General features: G+C 45.1%; 1 protein-coding gene across 1 annotated transcript in view; it reads left to right on the forward strand.

Annotated features, from left to right (window-relative positions):
- Positions 1–19,351, forward strand: part of LOC146184793 (luciferin 4-monooxygenase-like) — an 84,708-nt gene that overhangs the window by 18,338 nt on the left and 47,019 nt on the right. Inside the window, exon 2 of the mRNA XM_084608840.1 lies at positions 14,199–14,376. Within this exon, the coding sequence (XP_084464966.1) occupies positions 14,254–14,376 (123 nt within the window). The 5' untranslated portion in view covers positions 14,199–14,253. The remainder of the gene's footprint in view (positions 1–14,198; positions 14,377–19,351) is intronic.

Genomic DNA, 19,351 nt, shown 5'->3' on the forward strand with positions numbered 1-19,351 from the left:
GAATGAAGCGGCTGGGCTAAAGCCAAAAGGACGCTCAGTTGTGGATGTGTCGGGAAGCGACCGGAAAGTCCGATGTTGCAAGGAGATGTATCACATAGCAACATGGAATGTAAGATCTATGACGCAAGGTAAACTGGATATCGTCAAGCGAGAAATGGACAGATTGAACATTGATATCTTGGGCATCAGCGAGCTCAAATGGACCGGAATGGGAGAATTTAACTCCGGCGACCATTATGTCTTTTATTGTGGGCACGAATCCAAGCGAAGGAATGGGGTCGCTCACATAGTAAACAGAAGAATGGGCAAAGCAGTGCTAGGGTAGAACCCCAAAAACGACCGAATGATTTCACTTCGGATCCAAGGTCACCCTTTGAACATAACAGTTATCCAAGTCTATGCACCGACCACTACTGCTGAAGAAGCTGACGTTGAGAGATTTTATGCGGACCTACAATGCCTTTTAGACCGCACCCCATCATCAGACGTCGTTTTTCTCATAGGAGACTGGAATGCTAAGGTAGGGAGTGAAGAAATATCCGGAATTACAGGCAAGTTCGATCTTGGCGAGCCAAATGAAGCTGGGCAGAGGCTAGTAGAGTTTTGTCAAGAAAACAACCTGACCATAGCGAATACTCATTTTCAACAGCACAAGAGGCGCCTGTACACATGGACTTCGCCGGACGGTCTGTACAGGAATCAGATCGGTTATATTATTTGCCGACAGAGATGAAGAAGCGCTATACAAGCAGTAAAAACAAGGCCTGGGGCCGATTGTGGCACCGATCATCAGCTTCTTGTTGCCAAGATTAAGCTTCGATTGAGGGAAACGTAGAAAACTAGAAGACCTTTCAGGTATAATCTGGATCAAGTTCCATTAGAATATGCTGTGGAAGTGAGGAATCGATTTCAAGAATTAGATCTAGAAGTCAAAGAGCCCGAAGAGATGTGGACTGATGTTCGTGATATAATACAAGAAGTTGCTGCTAAGGTAGTTCCAAAGCAAAAGAAACGCAAGAAAGCAAGCTGGTTATCTGAAGAGGCTTTGCAAATAGCTGACGAAAGGAGGATGGCAAAAGTTATGGGGGAAAGAGAAAGATACAAGGTTCTCAATGCGGATTTTCAGAAAATAGCAAGGAGAGATAAGAATGCCTTCCTGAACATACAGTGCCAAGCAGTTGAGGACAACAGCCAATTAAGGAACACAAGAGCTCTGTATAAGACAATCAAAGATATCAAAGGAAGCTTCTGTGCTAAGATGGGCGTGATAAAGGACAAACGAGGCAAGGACCTCACTGAAGCCGCAGAGATAAAGAAGAGGTGGCAGGAATACACTGAAGAACTGTACAAGAAGGACCCGAATGTGCAAACCCAACATAAGACGGTTGTGATCACAGATCTCGAGCCGGGCATCCTGAAGAGTGAAGTTGAATGGGCCTTAGCCAGCCTTGCTAAGAACAAAGCTAGCGGAATTGATACCATTCCAGCTGAGTTGCTTCAAAACCTCAACCATGACGCTGTTAACATTCTGCATACATTATGTCAGAAGATTTGGACAACCCTGCAGTGGCCACAGGATTGGAGGAGGTCAGTTTACATCCCCATTCCAAACAAAGGCAGTGCCAAAGATTGTTCCAACTACCGCACGATCGCGCTTATTTCGAATGCTAGCAAGGTGATGTTGAAAATCCTCCAAGGTAGGCTGCAGCAGTATGTGGATCGGGAGCTTCCGGACGTGCAAGCTGGGTTTCGCAAGGGCAGAGGAACTAGAGACCAAGTTGCCAACCTTCGCTGGATCATGGAAAAAGCAAGAGAGTTCTAGAAACCCATCTACTTCTGCTTTATTAATTATGCGAAAGCGTTTGACTGCGTAGATCACAGCCGATTGTGGCAAGCTCTCCAAGAGATGGGAGTTCCAATTCACCTGATCTGTCTCCTCAGGAACCTGTATGAAGGGCAAGAGGCCACAGTCAGAACTGGGCATGGTCTTACTGATTGGTTTCCGATTGAGAAAGGAGTGAGGCAAGGCTGCATACTGTCGCCCTGCCTATTTAACCTATATGCAGAGTGCATCATGAGGAAGGCTGGTCTGGACGAGTCTTCAGCTGGAGTGAAGATTGCTGGAAAACGTATCAACAACCTTAGATATGCGGATGATACCACTTTAATGGCAGAAAGTGAAGCGGAACTCAAGAGACTTCTGATGCGCGTACAAGAAGAGAGTGAGAAGTTTGGGCTTAAACTGAACATTAAAAAGACAAAGATCATGGCGCCTTGCCCTATCAAGTCCTGGAGCAACTAGGGACAAGAAGTGGAAGCTGTGACAGATTTTCTCGTCTTGGGCTCCAAGATTACCTCGGAAGGAGACTGCAGCCATGAAATTAGGAGACTCCTGCTTCTGGGAAAGAGAGCAATGGTTAGCCTTGACCGCCTAGTAAAGAGCAGAGACATTAGTCTGCCAACCAAGATCCGTATAACTCGTGCTATTGTCTTTCCAGTTGTGATGTATGGATGCGAGAGTTGGACTGTGAAAAAGGCTGACCGCCGAAGAATTGACGCGTTTGAATTGTGGTGCTGGCGAAGACTCTTGAGAGTTCCTTGGACTGCCAGAAGATCAAATCAGTCAATATTGTCGACCATAAACCCCGACTGCTCATTGGAGGGTAAAATTCTAAAGTTAAAGCTCAGCTACTTTGGTCATCTGATGAGAAGAGAGGAGTCGCTGGAGAAAGATTTGATGTTGGGAAAGGTTGAGGGTCGCCGGAGAAGGGGTAGGCAGCGAACGCGATGGTTAGATGGCATCCTCGAGGCACTGCAGATGAAGTTATGTGATGTTAGGAATATAGTGAAAGACCGGAAAGCGTGGCGTGACATGGTCAATAGGGTCACGAAGAGTCGGACACGACTGAACGACTGAACTGAACTGAACTGAATCAATCATGGTGACTGGCAGTGATGAACGCCAGTTGCTGTCGAGGGAACAGATCCAATTAATCGCTCGTTGCATCGTATATAAAGCCGCGTTGGGCGAGAGGATTGGTGTGAAAGGAAAATTACCGTTGGGTGGAACAGTTAACAAAAAAACGTCTGCACGTTCGTGCTCGGCAGCGAAGATGAATGCGCGCTCTAGCGGATATTACATAGGGTCTGGAAAATTCGAGAGTAGTGAACAAAAAGCTTCTTTGCGTCCTCTCTCTCTCTCTCTCTCTCTCTCTCTCTGCGTATTTTCTTTTTTGACGTCGCGAATTCTGGACCAAATTTTTCGCAGATTGCTGGGCCCCCTGTTTTTGTTTTCTACGGGTGGGCGATATCTTGGTGGTTTTGACATTGTTGATATTCGCGTAAATGAGGGGAGGGTGGAGGTCGGTTTTACAGTATACGTGCTCCTGCTCTTCGCGGCCAACACATATGTAATGGAACCAGCCCAGTATTACTTGGCAATAAGTGAAATTTAATAGAGCTGCTTTCCGGCGTTCAACGTATGAACTTGTTCGATGCAGGTTTTATGCACTTCTTATATATGCCTAGCAGTTTATAAATGGCTACCTTTCATATTGCATTCAATGCAATCGAAATAACTTGATCCGAGTAATCACTAAAGCAACGACGTTTCTGACGATAAACTGCAGATGTTACGAGAAATATAACATGTGGCACTTTTTAATCCTAGTGCCAAAAGCTTTCAGTTCTCTCCAGGGTTAACTAAAGTTAATCCAGCAGCTAATTGTTTTTTTTGAAATGCTTTCTGCACGTGGTCTGCCGAATAACTCGTTGCATATAGATTTCTTTTTCTTTATGCCACGCTATGCAAGAGAAGATGTACACATGAGAAATTCAGAAAACTTTATAAATCCGAGGGATCTCACTTAGATTTTAGACGCAATCAGTTACGCAAGTTTGCCACATGAATGAACTACTATTAAGACATTTATACTTCGCGGACGTTATTTATCCACTGAGCTGTAGGCGTATACTGTTATGTTTATGTATGGGAACAGGAAAAAGGCACAGACGGGTGATTCGGGTGATTTTTCTTATTTGTTTTTTGTTTTACGCGCGCAAATTTTTTCCTCCAGAAATTTGTGAAGTTCCCAATATTGGAACTAATTCGAACATTTCTTTATGCATTGGACAACAAGAAGTTTACAGGTCAACAATAGATGGAAAACCAAGCACAAAATAAATCATACGAAAAAAAATAGAAAAGACATTTAGTTCATCCTAAATGCCAACGTCATAAGCACGTAATTGGAAATTTAAATCTATTCTGCTTAGGAGGATGTAAATTCTTGGAAGTGTAGATTTTAGAATGCCTTCTTATGAAGAGATGCGCAATCTATAACCTGCAGTTTTCCTTTCCAATGAAGGAATCAACCAGATGCAACAAATAGGTCTTCAGTAGGCGCAGTGTCGTTTTCATTGCCTCACTTGGTAATTAATGGAGACGAATTGCGCAAAAAAAAAAAACGGCTGTGCAAAACTTCACAGTGATTGAGAAAAAAGGGAATACTAAAGCTAATATCCTAATAGTGTGTTGGATAAACACCTTTTTCTTTCGCCATATTAAGTGATTTATTTTATCAAAATAGAGAATTCAGAGGACCTTAAATACCCTTATGATAACGTTCAGTTCTTAAGTAGAAGTTTGGTACAACAGATTCAGTACAAAATATGTAAAGCAGACTAATGGTTTGTCAGGTTTCCTTAAACAGTTTGGAAACTCCCCCACCTTTCCCTCCTTTCGATTTATTATGCATCCTGGCTGCGTACTTGATTCTCGTAGGTTTAAAGGTCTAGTTTGGTGTTGCGGTTTAACGTCCCAAAGCGACTCGATCAGACTATGCGAGAGCTGTAGTCGAGGCTCCAGAAATTTTGACTACTTGGTGTTCTTTAACGTGTACTGACATCGCACAGCAAAGGGGCGCGCCTTTAGCCTACATCGAAAAGCGGCCACCGCGGCTGGCGCTCCTGTAAGAGGCGCGCCTTAGAAACGCCTGTGAAAAGAGCCACATAAAAAAGCCCCTAGTAGTGGTACTGTCTCTGGCAGTTGAGATTCGTATGTGTTACACTAAGCGGCTGCGCCTCGTGGCTCTGTGGGATCGCCTTCTCCAGTGCACCTTAGGGAGCTCGAGTGCATGACTGGGAGGCCCACGTTGGAAGTGCCGTTTCTCGACGAGCACCAAAACTCGATGCTTGGCTACGTTGATAAGATTTGCTGAAAGATTTACGGGAAGTCCTCCCTTCTATCGGTCTCATCTACTAACTGGGACTCTTATTCCACGGCCGATGACGAAGGAAGCAGAACAGCGCGCTCTCGACACGACCAGACGCGCATGCAGCTGCGTGGGAATTCTAGCCGTAGCCCGCGGATTGATGTGTACCTTCGTCTCTGCCTTTTAAGGGGCTCTGCATGCTAATGCTTTTCAGCACCCGCCGGCGGAACTAAATGAACGCGACCGCTGTGGCTTGCCACGTACCTCATTTCTGACGTTCTCTGCACCGCGCCTTAAAGTCTGGCTCAGGTCATTTTATTTCCTTTAATGCTTTCGTTCTTTTATTTCACGTTCGGCAACTGTACATAACATATGCGTCACTCTTAACTCTGTAAAGCGTTAGGAGCTCATCGGATTAAAATAAAGCTGCATAGCGATCAGCACTGCTGCTAGGCTATTGAAGTAACGTTTGCCCGTAGTGTCGCATAAATAAATCGACCCACGCGAGAGCTTCAGGATATTTACAGAGAACTGTCGCCTCGGTTGATTAAACTTTCAAAGATTGGTGCGCTCCGCACAGCAGTGAAGCAGGCTGTACATAAGGCTCTCCAATCACTGTCTTGTTTGTCAGTGTCCGGGCCAGCGTTTTTGCCCCTTGTTTCCATTGTTTTACATAATTTAGCGCGTTGCCGTGGCGAAAACTTGGTCTTTTACATGTATCCGGCTATCTGGACTGTCTGCATTCATTTGCGCGCAGTCTTGCAGTAATGTTTCACCCCCTAAATGCAGAATTCACATGGGGCAGCCTCTCGGTGAGGGGGTGTGGGGGCACTGCCAGCCGGCAGGGTCCCCTCCCAAGCTGTCGCATACACACTGGCGGAGGAGTACGAGAGGGTTGTCACTGTTGCCAGAACACAGGGGTTCGGTGCGCGCCAAGGAGAGCGCGCCAAGGAGAGCGCGTCGGCGCCGCCTGCCTCGGTCGTTCGCCGCCGCCGGGTTAATTGTGCATTTTTGGTAATTGGAATTCGGGTAGTGTGAATGGGACGGAGAAGAGACGAGGAAACCGGAGACGGGCTGACGATGAAGCAGCCAGGATATTTCATACAACTTATCACATCAATTCAAAGTCAAAATAAGGGCATGGAGACAAAGTAGGCATCAGAGCCACGACAGGAACCGTCTAGAACGCACACCCTCGCTCTTCCTTCTGTTTTAACTAGGTGCCCAGATGAGGACTGCAGTAACTTCAAAAATGAAATCACAGCATTTTATTTACCTCACTCAGTATCATAACGAAGGACAAAGAGCAAAAGGCTTCCAGCCTCACCTTCAAAAACTCTCTGTGCCCATTCTTCACACGGCGACCGTGCTTGAACAATCGCGAGGAGTACGAAATTTGTAGTTTGCACATACTGTGACGACTGAAGCCATAGGTGCCGACGACGACGAAGCGGTTGTTGCACCAAACACGGCGGCCGCACGGCGCTAGGCACGTGGCAATACTAAGCAATACATAAAAACTAAACAATTACATGCCGCATATTTCAAGTGCCTTTAACGAATCATGCACGCCAAGAACTTGGCAGGAAAGGAAATGATGCATGAAAATTGCTGCGAAAAAAAAAGTTGAATGCGAAGCGAAAGACGTCAAAACGTCATGAAGAGCTTTACGTCGGAGAGGTAAGACATAACAGCTATTTTGCACGTTTTTCTATAGCCATGCCATGTTTCCCAAGAATGTTAATTTGCTTCGGAAACTTGCAGCGCAATGATCTCGCATGATTATGAATGCAGCAGAGTGGAAACAATCAAAAGTTGTGCTTTCGCACTGCACAAGCAGGCGTGTGTGAAATTACATGAAACAATTTTAGCGCGCAATATCACTTAAATAGCAGTTTTATACACGCGTAGAAGTCTCAAGGAGTGCAAAGTCCCAGATATTACGGTAATAAGTCTATCAAAGTATGCATCTGTATGCAAAGTATGCATATTAGCAATCGTTCGCGTGATGCGTTTCCTGCGCGATAAATATTGTGACTGTTCTATTTAGTCATCGCATTCCGGACGCGAAGGCAATACTTCAAAATGGCGGAAAGAAAACAATAGACTAAAATTTTCATTCCTTTTGGAAAACTTCTTGCGCAACATTAGATGCCAGCTGTTTTATATTAGTTTACTATGAACAATTTTACTAATAATGCATCCCATAAACAGAGAGGGTGGCATACGACCATTCACTTCTGTATGATCTTCCACGCAAACGTAGTCCAGAATCTTTTATTATACTCGGCACAACCTACGTACGGAAGTAGTGGGCCCACAATAACACATACAGACAACAACAACATGTAGTAGTGGTAAGCCAATGAAAATCAAAAAGATCGTTCCTTCCTAGATGGCAGTAAGTTTTGTCACAGCAAAGGAGCACCCTACCCCACCACAATCTACTGCAATCACACGCTTCTAGCAGAGTTCGACACGCGAAGTTGCCAAGAGAGCAACGTAGATGCCTCGGAGACCTCTCCCCACGGGAAGCTTTTGAGGCAGCCGACAAAAAGCCCTCCTCCTAGAGGGGCCCCCGGGAAGCCGTTCCGGGCTTCTAGCGGGGTTTATAGCGGGAGCCTTGTGGTCTGAGCGCCTCATTTCGGAAATGCGCATCATCACGACGATCACTTCGTTTTTGGCGTGTCAAGGCCGGTTCAGACGCAAGCGATTGAGCGAACTCAGCGGAAAGAGACTGCGACAGAAGGAAAATTTTCCAACGTGTTGGAACTGCATCGTTCGTTTTTCCTATTGTACAAGTTATTCCTTCTACGCTTTTCGTGTTTCGTTAGCGATTGCAGTTCCTAGAACTTCTGGCCGCAATAACGGATTCCTCTAGTGGTGGTCTGACGCCCGCTTTCTCGCTCTCTCTTTCTCTCGCTGTCGCCAGTTGTGTCACGTGGATCAACCAGCGACTCGTAAGGTACCTACATGTACGTGGTGCATTCCACAGAGAGGAGGGGGAGGGTAACGGCATCCTAGCAGGTGCACATGCTGGAGGGGAGAGGAATAGAAGGGTAGTTTACGCACAACCCATGCGCGCTCCGCCGCGACAAGCTTACCGATTGGAGCGGGAAAACATCTTCCGTCATAGCATGCGCAGGGCATGAAAGTGGATTCTGCATAGAAAGCCGGTGAACTTGATGCGTCTAACGGAACGCTGGTTGTGTGGTTGTGCTCGATGTAGCGCTCGGTAGCTCGTAGCCACCAAACCTTTCGCTCCACATTCGGTTCACTAGCGTTGAACCCCTGTGTAAAAGTAGATTTAAGCAGTCCTACGCACCTTCTTTGCATTTAATGTTTATGCAGTTTGGCTGTAATTTTGTTGTCCTTTCTAATTGGTCGTTTTTGTCTAGTTTGTATAGCGCCTGAACTTGTGTTCGACGATTAACACATGGCGGGTTTTTTCTACTTCTTTTTTACTTTTTCGCTGTTTTATATTGCGTACAGTTAAGCTTGCCCTGCGTGAGGCGAAAATGGCAGGAAAAATACTAGGGTTAAGTGCGAAAACTGATTGAGATTTTTAAGAACTAAAGGAAGGCTGATGAGAGAGAGATAAAAGACAAATATGCCCGAAATCCGCATGAAATTGAGAGCTAAAATTTGCTAGAGCTGAGCTTCGTGACTTAGCGCATCAGGCTGCGTGATCTTGCTGGAATTTGCCGCCGAAATGTCTGCATCGTCAGAAGGCTGCAGTCCGGATGCCCCATGGTTGCCCACATCTACGCCGGCAGCGAGCACTGCTGCTTTGTAGTATTTCTTACAGCAGCGACGCAGCGCCCGGCCACCGCTACGCCGCAAAAGCCCGCAGCCGAGGCCGTACTGCCCAACCCCCTCGGGTTAAGGGCCCACATAGTGGACGATTCGAATATACGTCGATGTGAGGAAGCTATAGAGGAACGAATGAAAGGTTTTGCATGTGTTAGGGTCACAGCACTCCAGGCGTGACAGCAGAAGTAATCATGATCCATGGAGCAAGGTGCCAGGTCCGCTTTAAGAAGGGCATTTTGCCTTGGCACCGCGCGGATCTGCTTATGCTTGCGGTATTCGTTGAAATCACCACACTGCGCGCATTTTGTATCTTCTCTGTTCCTGGGCGGCTGTCGGCGTTAACGATCGCAATTTCATCACAGGCATTCACGCTTTTAGCTTCCATTACAATTACAAGCTGCAACCTCAGCGGTGGTTTCGTAGTTAGGGTGACGCAGTTCAGCCCCGGCCACCGTGGCCGCATCTCAATGTAGGAAAAACTCAAAATATCACAGTGTGTCATGCAGTACGTAGTTGATGTAAACAACCTCGGAGAGTCGATCTCAATCACGAGCACATATATCGCTCGGCGATGCTGAATTACCCCACATCTCATATTCACAATTAGCCGCTGCAAATATAACTAAAACCACTCGGTATATATAAAATGCAGCTCCGATGGAGCAAATCAGCGGCTTTCAATGCACTGTTTCAACCTTCATCGCGAAATATATTAAAATAATTTGAGGTGAACACGGAGAAGGTTCGCCATGCAACATAACCACAGAGAAATTAAAACACAGATCACTCACGCAGCTGCTCACTACGCATACGAACAATTACCGAAGCAAACAAAATATGTTTGTGAAATTGTTTACTTATAGCTAAACACATCTACGCATGGTCCAACGAAGAAACAAACCTATGCCTTACAACATACTGGCTGCCTCGCCTACATATGTTACGTGCGCAGTCGCAACCGAACCAAACCGGCACCAGGATCCCAGTGCGTGTCGTAAATAAGTCCAAACTCGAATTATTCGCTACCTTTGAACAGGTATACCGCTCTGATGTAAAGTTAAATAAGCTCCAGCTTAACCGTGACCCATTGAGGGTAGAGAGTGCAAAAAAGACGAGGACATAATAAGTACACAAACGAGCGCTGACTTTCAACTGATGCTTTAATGCTTGTCCCACGAAAAATATATACTGGAAATAGTCAACAAAAGAAAGCGTAATAACACTGATATACATAGATACATAATATTTCCAGCTGGGGATGACAACAGCAGTGTCCTTGCCTTCTGTTAAAAAAATAAGCAATAAAACATTAGTTGAAAGTCAGCGCTCGTTTGTGTACTTCTTATGTCCTCGTCTTTTTTGCTCTGTCTACCTTCAATGGATTACCAACTTGCCCAAGCATCTGTTTTAGCCGTGACAAAGTGTTCACCGCATATTTGATTTGCCGGTGTCGGTATCCAGCGCCTCATCGCGGTGGCCCACTGTTTACGGCGACCTTCGCCGGCAAGAAACTTGTGCAAGATTGCTAAACTCCCCTTTCAGTGCCCTTGAGCACATGACACGTCGACCCAACTAGTCTTCAAGGTGCTGTTTTAGTTTCGGCAGCAATAAACCACCCGCAATCACGGTAGGCAAAAGCGGCTGCAAAGTTTTTTTTTTCTTACCGAGTGAGTCACTGATGACGACCGCGCCGCCGCATCTGCGTGACGTAGCCAGCCAGAGTGAAGGAGGTATATACCGTAAGTATTGTTACGAGATGAAGAACAATTCGGCTTGAAAATAGATACAAATGTCAGAGGGGAAAACACGATAGAAAAATAACCTGTGAAGGGTGATAATCAATACCCCCCCCCCCCCTCCCCGTAGTCTTCAATGGAAGCCGAAATCAAGCTTTAGCTAATAGTTTTCAGGTAAATTGTTAGTTGACAGCTGGATTTTAGGTCGAACTGGCTCTACTTTTGCACAAATTCCGCGTAGAGATTCTAGAAGCTGCGGGTGGTGGACATTCAAGAGGCACTAAACACCGCTCCATCACAATCGTTATGTTAGCAAAATCGGAAAGTATGCCATTTTGTGACATTGTTGTCGCTTGTCCAGCAGCAAGAGACACATGATTTAACTCAAAATTCTTTCTAGGCGCGTGATTAAGTTCGTGCCCATCCACAGGATGTGTCCCCCGGGTGTATCTACCGCATGAAATTATAAACGAAAATCTATCTCCCGCCGGGATCGAACTCCGAACCGTCCGTTTCCCAGTCTATCGCGTTCACCCCTACTCCTATTAAGGAATCGATCATAATTCTCCTTGTCTACCATGGGAATGATAGCCGCGGTAGGAACGACAATACAGTTAGAGATAATGATAATGATGATAGTAGAGATGATAATGAGGCTGCAGTAAGTTATATTGACAATTATGGTGGTAGCGGTGACAATGACGATGCATTTAGTTGACAATAATGATAGTACTGCTAGTGACAGTGGCTTTCGCCATTTCCGCTCTCAAGTAGACTTAACGGCAGTCTTGTCATTCTTACTGAGATATCGCGATTCGAAATTGAAGACTGCGCCTCTCCCCCCCCCCCCCTCGCTGGTATTCACTGTTTCCCCATCTACGTAGACGGGTAAAATAACGCAAATGATGACGTAAACGTGGACTCTTCGATTGCTGGCCTGTGGCAAGCGGTACGCTCTAGGAGCAGTCCAAATTAAAAGTACCGCTGGGCGAAGTCGTCACTTCGTATGCAGATCCTGTTCCTGAGCTTGACAACGATAGTCCTCGCGGCAAATGCCGGCATGCAATTAAGGACCTCGGCCTCCACAGAGCGTGCGATGCTTTTAAAGTCCAGGCGGATCGGCTGGCAGCATATCAAAATTATCCGTGCGCCAACTAGGCGACAGTGCCGGTAGGAAATGAAGCTACGGGTGCGGCCGCTTACATCACCGAGCCGAGCCGCTCGCGAGTTCAAACTGCTATCTGCGAAAATTGTTAAGCACTAGCAAAAGGTGAACCATGCACTGTGGCAGAAAATAAAGAGGAACACAAAATCTATTGTGCACAATTTCTACCCATCACATCCAACAGGGCGAGAAGGCACGGGGACAGAAGAAAGGACGGCATAAACTAAGCGCTGTCCTATTCTACCGTTTCGTTCACTGTTCGATTTCTTAACATGAACCAACCCAGCTGCTCTCAGTTCAACGCTTCCTTGAGTGTTAAATGGCTTAGTTTATGGTTGGCCGTGTCATTGCTCCGCAGTGTATGCGTGAAGCAAAATAATAAAGTAAAAGTAAGCAAATAAAAAGCTATGCCACAATCTGCAGGGCCAGCCAGACGGCCAAAAGATTCAGCACACCTAGGGGGTGATTGTTTAATGACGATGTCAGTCCAAAACTTCAAGAAAATGTGTGGTAAAAAAGTGCAGTTACGACCAGCAAGCAATAATAAATCAATCTTTGTAGCGGTTGGCATGGCGCATTGCTAAGTATTCAAACTAAAGTCTGAATGGACGAGGTTCACATCCTCTTCTGTGAATGTTTCTGCTTTTGATTCAGTTTTCTATTTACTATTCCTGTCGTTTCAAATCTTAAAACTCTTTTTTTGATCCTTCCCTTTCTCGCCCAGCAACCAGAACCAGCAAGTAATACAAAGTGAGAGCCTGTAAGAAAGCTCCGTCCGGTTTTCTGCAAGTTTGTCGTGCACAGTAAACCCATTAATGCGATCCGTGTAAATTTGACACCAGATTTTTTAATACGCACGCGCTTCCCGAGGCATGAACTTCGCTAGAGGAGAACTTAGACTTCCCTCGCTGTTCTGTGCTTGTAAACCGAGGCGCGTCCAAAACGAAGCCACCCGGGAATACCAAGTGCTTAGCTATGGTTGCGAAGAACCAAAACACACCGAAATCGGTCGTTTTGGTTCCTCCAAGCGTAGATTTTCTTTGCCTTCTGACAATTAGGCTCTTTTTTTGCCATCTTGCGTGAAAAACATTCCGCGTGCAGTTTCGAGATAAACCTTACTTAACAATTCAAGCATTCAACCATACTGATGATTAAACAGTCTTCGGGATCCATTGTGCATCACGTGACATGTATTTATGAGTATGCACCTGTATTTCTGTACTTGTTCTTTTGTGCCTTATAGTAGCTTTCTTTGTTTTCAGTAATATCGGTGTTTTTCTGGTTAGGAGCTGGTATTATACCTACACAAGTAGACTTTATTTTGCTCTTCAGTTTCCTCTTAACGTGAGACCAATGTACCTGAGCAAAACAAATGCCTCTCAAACTCAGTGTTCTGCGTGGAAATGCATTACGGTAGCCTCTTCGCTGGATCTTTATAACTTAATGGAGCTTTCAAGCCAAGGCTGCAGGCCCTCTGCCAGTGGAAGCAAACGCCGCATACGCTCACTGTGTCTCTGAAGTAGTTCTCTCGCAGAAATGGTGAGAAGCATATGGTCGACCTTAAAAACGGTTAAGCGGCTTAGTAGGATTTACCTCGAATTGAAAAACGCGGTCAACGAACCGCTTAAAGCAATAAACGCCATTTTTTTTTCTGACACCAACTTTTTGCCTGTAACATCGCCGCTTAGTACGAACTTCGGGCACAACTGCCGCAATACACGCGATCGTCAGGTTCGTTATAGTTATGAGAGCCGTATGGCAAAACAATTTACTTTACTAAGCTTTTGCATTATGGTACAATGTGTAACATCTGCGTAAAAAATTATTCGTGTTGATCTGCAGTGGCTCTGTGGAAGCAATAATTTCTTCCATGAGCTCAAGTACATTTCACCGGGCAAGAGTTCAACGAAGTGCGCATGACGTCATAGACCTGCAACTCGGCCTATGCTGGCTGTATTTCGTCATGGCACCCCATGAGCGTATTTAATCTTAACAATCCTTGCAGGGTAAATGGTTTCTCTCTTATTTCGCCCCCGAATACTGGCAGCCGCGAACATTCACCCCACTGGTTCACCAGAATATGTCTACTGTATATTTAACGTGTGTGCGAGAAGGATTCGTAGATTCGTATTGCTCGCAGGTTACTGCTACTGACTTCCTGTGACCAGCACATAACGTGGTTAGCCTCGTTAGTTTCATGAAAAGGTTTAATATGTTGCAAGAATCATTTGTTGGATAAAGCTTACGTTTCCTATGGATTTTGTTTTTCAGAAGACTTCAAGGAAGGAAAACAGTGAAAGAGTACAAACCAGCATTGGGCAGCATTATGTCCGTAATTATTGAAAATAACGTTGTTAAGTCTTCTATACCAAGCTCCATCATACCCGACGTCAATTTTGCGGAATTCTTTGCTGATGTCTGCCTGAAACATCAAAATCAAACGGCGCTGGTAAGCTGAGCTTTCTTTTCGATTAACGCGCTTGTGCCCTCTATTTGATAACTTATTCCTTATCTCTTGGGCTCTTGTGGTATATTATTATATTATATTATCTGCCGAGATGTTACATTGTATCTGACGAGACAATATTTTGAAAAGTACTACAAAATTGTCGCCTCATTTCATCAACATCTCAGTGTCGAAAACTCTTGGAGTGCGTTGTGACAAACTTCATCAATGAATTCTTGGCTGAAAACCATTTGCTCACAGTGTCAGAATGGCTTCAGAAAGCATTATTCCGCTTCAACACAAATCTTATCTGTAATTCGTTCTTTATCTGTATTCGTAATTTTGCATTATTCCTCGACAGTAATGGTGTAATAGATGTGATATTTTTAGATTTTGCCGAAGCATTTCACGAGGTGCCACACGTCATGTTAAAATTCAAGGTTAAGAAGATTGCTATAACTGACACTTTTGTAAAATGGGCCATTTCTTGCCTTACTAAACGAGCACGGTACGTTAAATTGGCTTACAGTATCAATAAATAAGTAATCAATAAATGAATGTAAATAAATAAACAAACTGACGAGCACAGCTCAGCCACTCCAAGTAGCGTCAGGGGTGCTCTAAGGTAGTATTATAGGTCCCTTGCTATTCCTAATATACATCAATGACATCGTGTGCGTTGAAAGTCTGGGTGTGCAAATCAAACTGTTTGCCGAGGATTGTATTTTCTATAGAGATTGGAAAACTCCCCTTGATCTTATCCTTCTTCACGCAGATCTAAACAGCATACTGAAGTACTGTGCAGTGAATGGGGAATGATTATAAACCCTTTCAATTCAGTATTCCTGCGTATTACTAAAAGAAAAACACTGCTTATTTTTTCTTACTCCCTAGGTACTTCACCGCTTCGCGAAGCCAGCAACCACAAATAATTGAGTGTTATTAATTCCTACATTGTCGTGGAACTTGTACAATAATCCAGTCTGCTCTTCTTTCCGCAAACTTTGTTTTCTGAGACATACTCAAATACGACCGTTCTTCCGTAAAATTACTCGCTTACTTCTCATTTATTAGAACGAAGCTAGAGTGTGCATGCTTAGAATTGGACCCTCAAACGAAGTCTAATAGTATCCGCATTGAAAGACAAAAAGAAAAACAGTTGGGTTTATATATATCACATACCCCGGGCTTGTCTCGCCCTCTCAAACGATGACAGTAAATAGCCTTCCCCCATTTTTATCGCGCTGAGAACAGCTGAGCTTTGCATTCATTTCTTTATTGACTAGTAACAAGCTGCAATAAACCAGTTCGCTTACATATCGCCTGAAATAACATGCCGCACAAAACACTATCATTCTTACTCAATGACATCCTATTATGCTCTAACTGATATTTGTAAAGTTTTCTTTTTCCCCTCGTATAATGTCAGGATGAAGCAATGTTTTACAGGTGGCTATGCAGTCTGGCTAAAACTGTACGAATTTATATCGCTTCCTTTTTGTTGTTCTTTGTCGTTCGCAATTGTTTGCGAGCACCTATGCGTCTCTGCTAGGACCCAAGAGTTAGCAGTTGGTAATATATAAGCAAATTTATATGGAAGAATTTTTGCTTTCGTCCGAAAAGAGGAGTTGTTTGAGAGCTGTTCTTATTTTATCTTTATTGTACAAATTGATTCTAAAGCACGCAGTAATCCGTTCTAGTGTGGTATCTGGAACAGTAACGCGTTCTGTGGAGACTCATAGCTAAAATAAGTGTCAGATATTATGTGTATGATAAATTTCACGTGTCTGGACTTTGACGGTGTCTTTTTCCTTCTGATGTTAAATCATTAACGATACGCTCAGGATATTTTGTTTTTCAAAACAGTTATGCCTCGTTCACACGAGAGAACTCGGCGGCGAGAGCGAGCGAAATCCGCCGCCGCCGACAGGCTCATTCGTTCTCACTTCACAGCAAACACGTCGTCGCCGACGCGATATCGATGTTGGCGCCATCTGACGACAGCCCATCAAAGCTGTCCTTTTCGCGCGTTTTCGCACGCGCGCTCGTGAGCTGCGGGTCGATCTGTTTTCGTTGACGCTGGCCATGCTGCACCACGGCCGGTCTCGAGGGAGAGAGTGCTTCGCGCGCTCTCCCTCGAGACCGGCCGTGGCTGCACCGAGCGACACCGCTCAAACCTTCCTCGCCTTCCTATTGGCTGATGGGATTCGGCGGAAAAAAATCCGGCGGCGAGAATCGGTCCCGGACCGATTCGGCTTTCCGCCGCGATTTCCGGCGGATTCTCTCCCGCGGCGGCGGAAATCGCGGGCTCTCGCCGCCGAATGCTCAAGTGTGAACGAGCCATTAAAGGTTTAATAAACTCAATCCACAAGAGGTACAGCACAATGTGTTATCTTTTTTTTCAACGTCTGCTTCTTCGACTTTTCCAGCCTAAAAATGGCTGAATAATATTGTCACGTAGTGGTGACAAGGCCGTTGACACCAAAAGAAGACACAGGCTTGATGGTACCGAAATTAACTCTTTATTGGGCTGAGTTGCGCCCGCAAAAGAACTAAGCAACTCGGCGGCAGCGATAGCAAAAAAAAAAAGCGTGCTCGTCGATCGTCGAACACAAAATGCCCGTCGCACTCGTCAACGCTCAATTTAATGGCTGCTCAGAACAATCTACATAACGCCGCAACTGCTACAAGCACAAGCTGGGACATTGAAGTAAGACACACGAGTGGCCGGAATCTTCGAGACTGATCTCGGTGCATCTTGCGCTACAACGAAACTGATAACGGTGCGACTCGCGACATCGAGCATTAACAAAGAATACAGAACTGATACGCGATCCAGACTCAGAGTGATAAGGCCGCATGCCGGTGGCTGTTAAAAATCAACAAATACAGTTTTGAAGGCTTCGTGGCAATATATACTTTATTTATTTACTGATAATTTTACCGCGGAGTTTCAGTTATTTCAGCGCAGCGTACGTGTTTGCAGTTTTCAGCAAGAATGACCTGTTGGAGTTTCAGTTTCTGGCGCAAGTCAAAGGAATACATGTGCACTGATCCAAGTGCACGAAAAGCATGTGCTGTACCCAGTGCGTCTCCTGCGAATATATTGTTACGGTACGCAGTGAAAGAGACGATGACGAAGTGCTGGGCTAGTGGAGAAAGACGACGCTGCAGGTCTGGTTCTCCTGTGAGTGTGTCCCTGACGGTGAACTGTTGCGGCTACGACGTACCCAGCACCTCCACCAAGATGTTACGAGGCACGTCGAGATGTTAGGAGGCGATGGTACGTCGTAGCCGCAACAGTTCACCGTCAGGGACACACTCACAGGAGAACCAGACGTAGCTGCAGCGTCGTCTTTCTCCACTAGCCCAGCACTTCGTCATCGTCTCTTTCACTGCGTACCGTAACAATATATATAAAAAAGCGGCGGTGGTCACCAAGTCACGAATTTAGCTTCTTAGTGTTTCAAACGGTGGACACAATGACGGTTTAATGGCCTACTTAGGAAAAGGTAATGCAACGCCTCGTTTCCCCACCCACCCTCACGCGGCCGCCGGAAGTGGCCTTTTATTTTATCCTTCACGAACATCAAGAATTCGAGCTAGCCTTCAGACATTTCAGCTTTCTGCGCTCATTCCACGGGTTACAAAAACGGATTGTGACCTGTCGATTGTCGATTAAGTTCAAATTGAAGATAAATAATTGTTTTTAATAATTTTTGCTCTCAATTGGCGAGGACAAACAATTTTTAAACTGCTGACTAACGTTATTTAATTGGAACTTGAAGATGTTTAGAGCGATAGGGGTCAAGCCACCAGCGTGATGCTGTAATTTACCTTTGTCTCCGAAGGTGCCTCACTACTATTGGTCTGTCTGATGTGTTCGGTATTTCATGACATATATGTCTGTCTTCTTATACACAAAATTTTATTACCACACGAAATTTGTTTTTACTGCTCATCGAGAGCTGCTCATTCTGATTTTAATTCCGACGCTGAGGAACATTCAATTCTTTGCGAGTGGGGAAGGTTTCATGGCATCAGTAACCTCACTTTGCATATAATATGCCCTATCTCAAAAATGCATAAATATAAAAAGGCGCTAGTGACGTTATCATGAAGCGCTTTGAAACGAGTCAATCGCTCACCCAACCTATATTCAACGAACATCTGAAAAATTGGTAACTGACTAAATGACCTATTACAAACGAGCTGTATCGTTACACTTCTAGGACATGGATGTTAAGGTTAGGTATAGGCCTCCCATTGTCTTGATAGTGATGCGAAGAAATGGTGCCCTATTATGTGACCGCAACCCAGTCACTGGAGACCGGCGAACAAAGCTCTAGGAGGACACGGACTACAAAAATAACCTGCTTCAGCATCCTCCACCCAACTAACGCCACCTATCTGCGATTCCAAAGTCATGTGCAGCTGTTCTTGAGGAATAAATGAATAAAATAAAATAAAATACCGGGCAGGTATTTCCACAACGTAGTGCATCATAGCGCTAAGTTTTACCCCAGAAAGGGAAAAAGTTGGTGGCGCCCCCTACTTCAAAGACACTGACTGGAACACCTTGGAAGCGCAATCTCCAATCTGATCCGCTGCGTCGCCTTCCTGCAGATAGTCCAACCTATTATCCAGGCCGCACTGCTGGGGAACACATCTCTATCGCTTCAGTCCCAGCTAACACAAATCACCTGATGGCCGGATCCTACGTCACGGAATCAACCATCCATAGAACATCCTCAGGTTTGCACATCGATGTAACCTAGGCAGGTACTACCGACGTGTACTGATCTGGCTCGCAGTCAGAAACAAGAACTCACTGGAGGCCAATTTAAAGCATCTGCTCGTCTCTAGACTATTTTGATGGATCGCCTAAGGAGAAATAAGCAAGAAGTATGTTTAACCTACAAGCCAAGATACCATGTGTCACGGGGTGACCATGGCCTCTCACGAGGTGAATGCACAG

This window comes from Amblyomma maculatum, chromosome 7 (genome assembly GCF_055883805.1).
Source record: "Amblyomma maculatum isolate TAMU_Amacu chromosome 7, ASM5588380v1, whole genome shotgun sequence".
NCBI classification, from domain to species: domain Eukaryota; kingdom Metazoa; phylum Arthropoda; class Arachnida; order Ixodida; family Ixodidae; genus Amblyomma; species Amblyomma maculatum.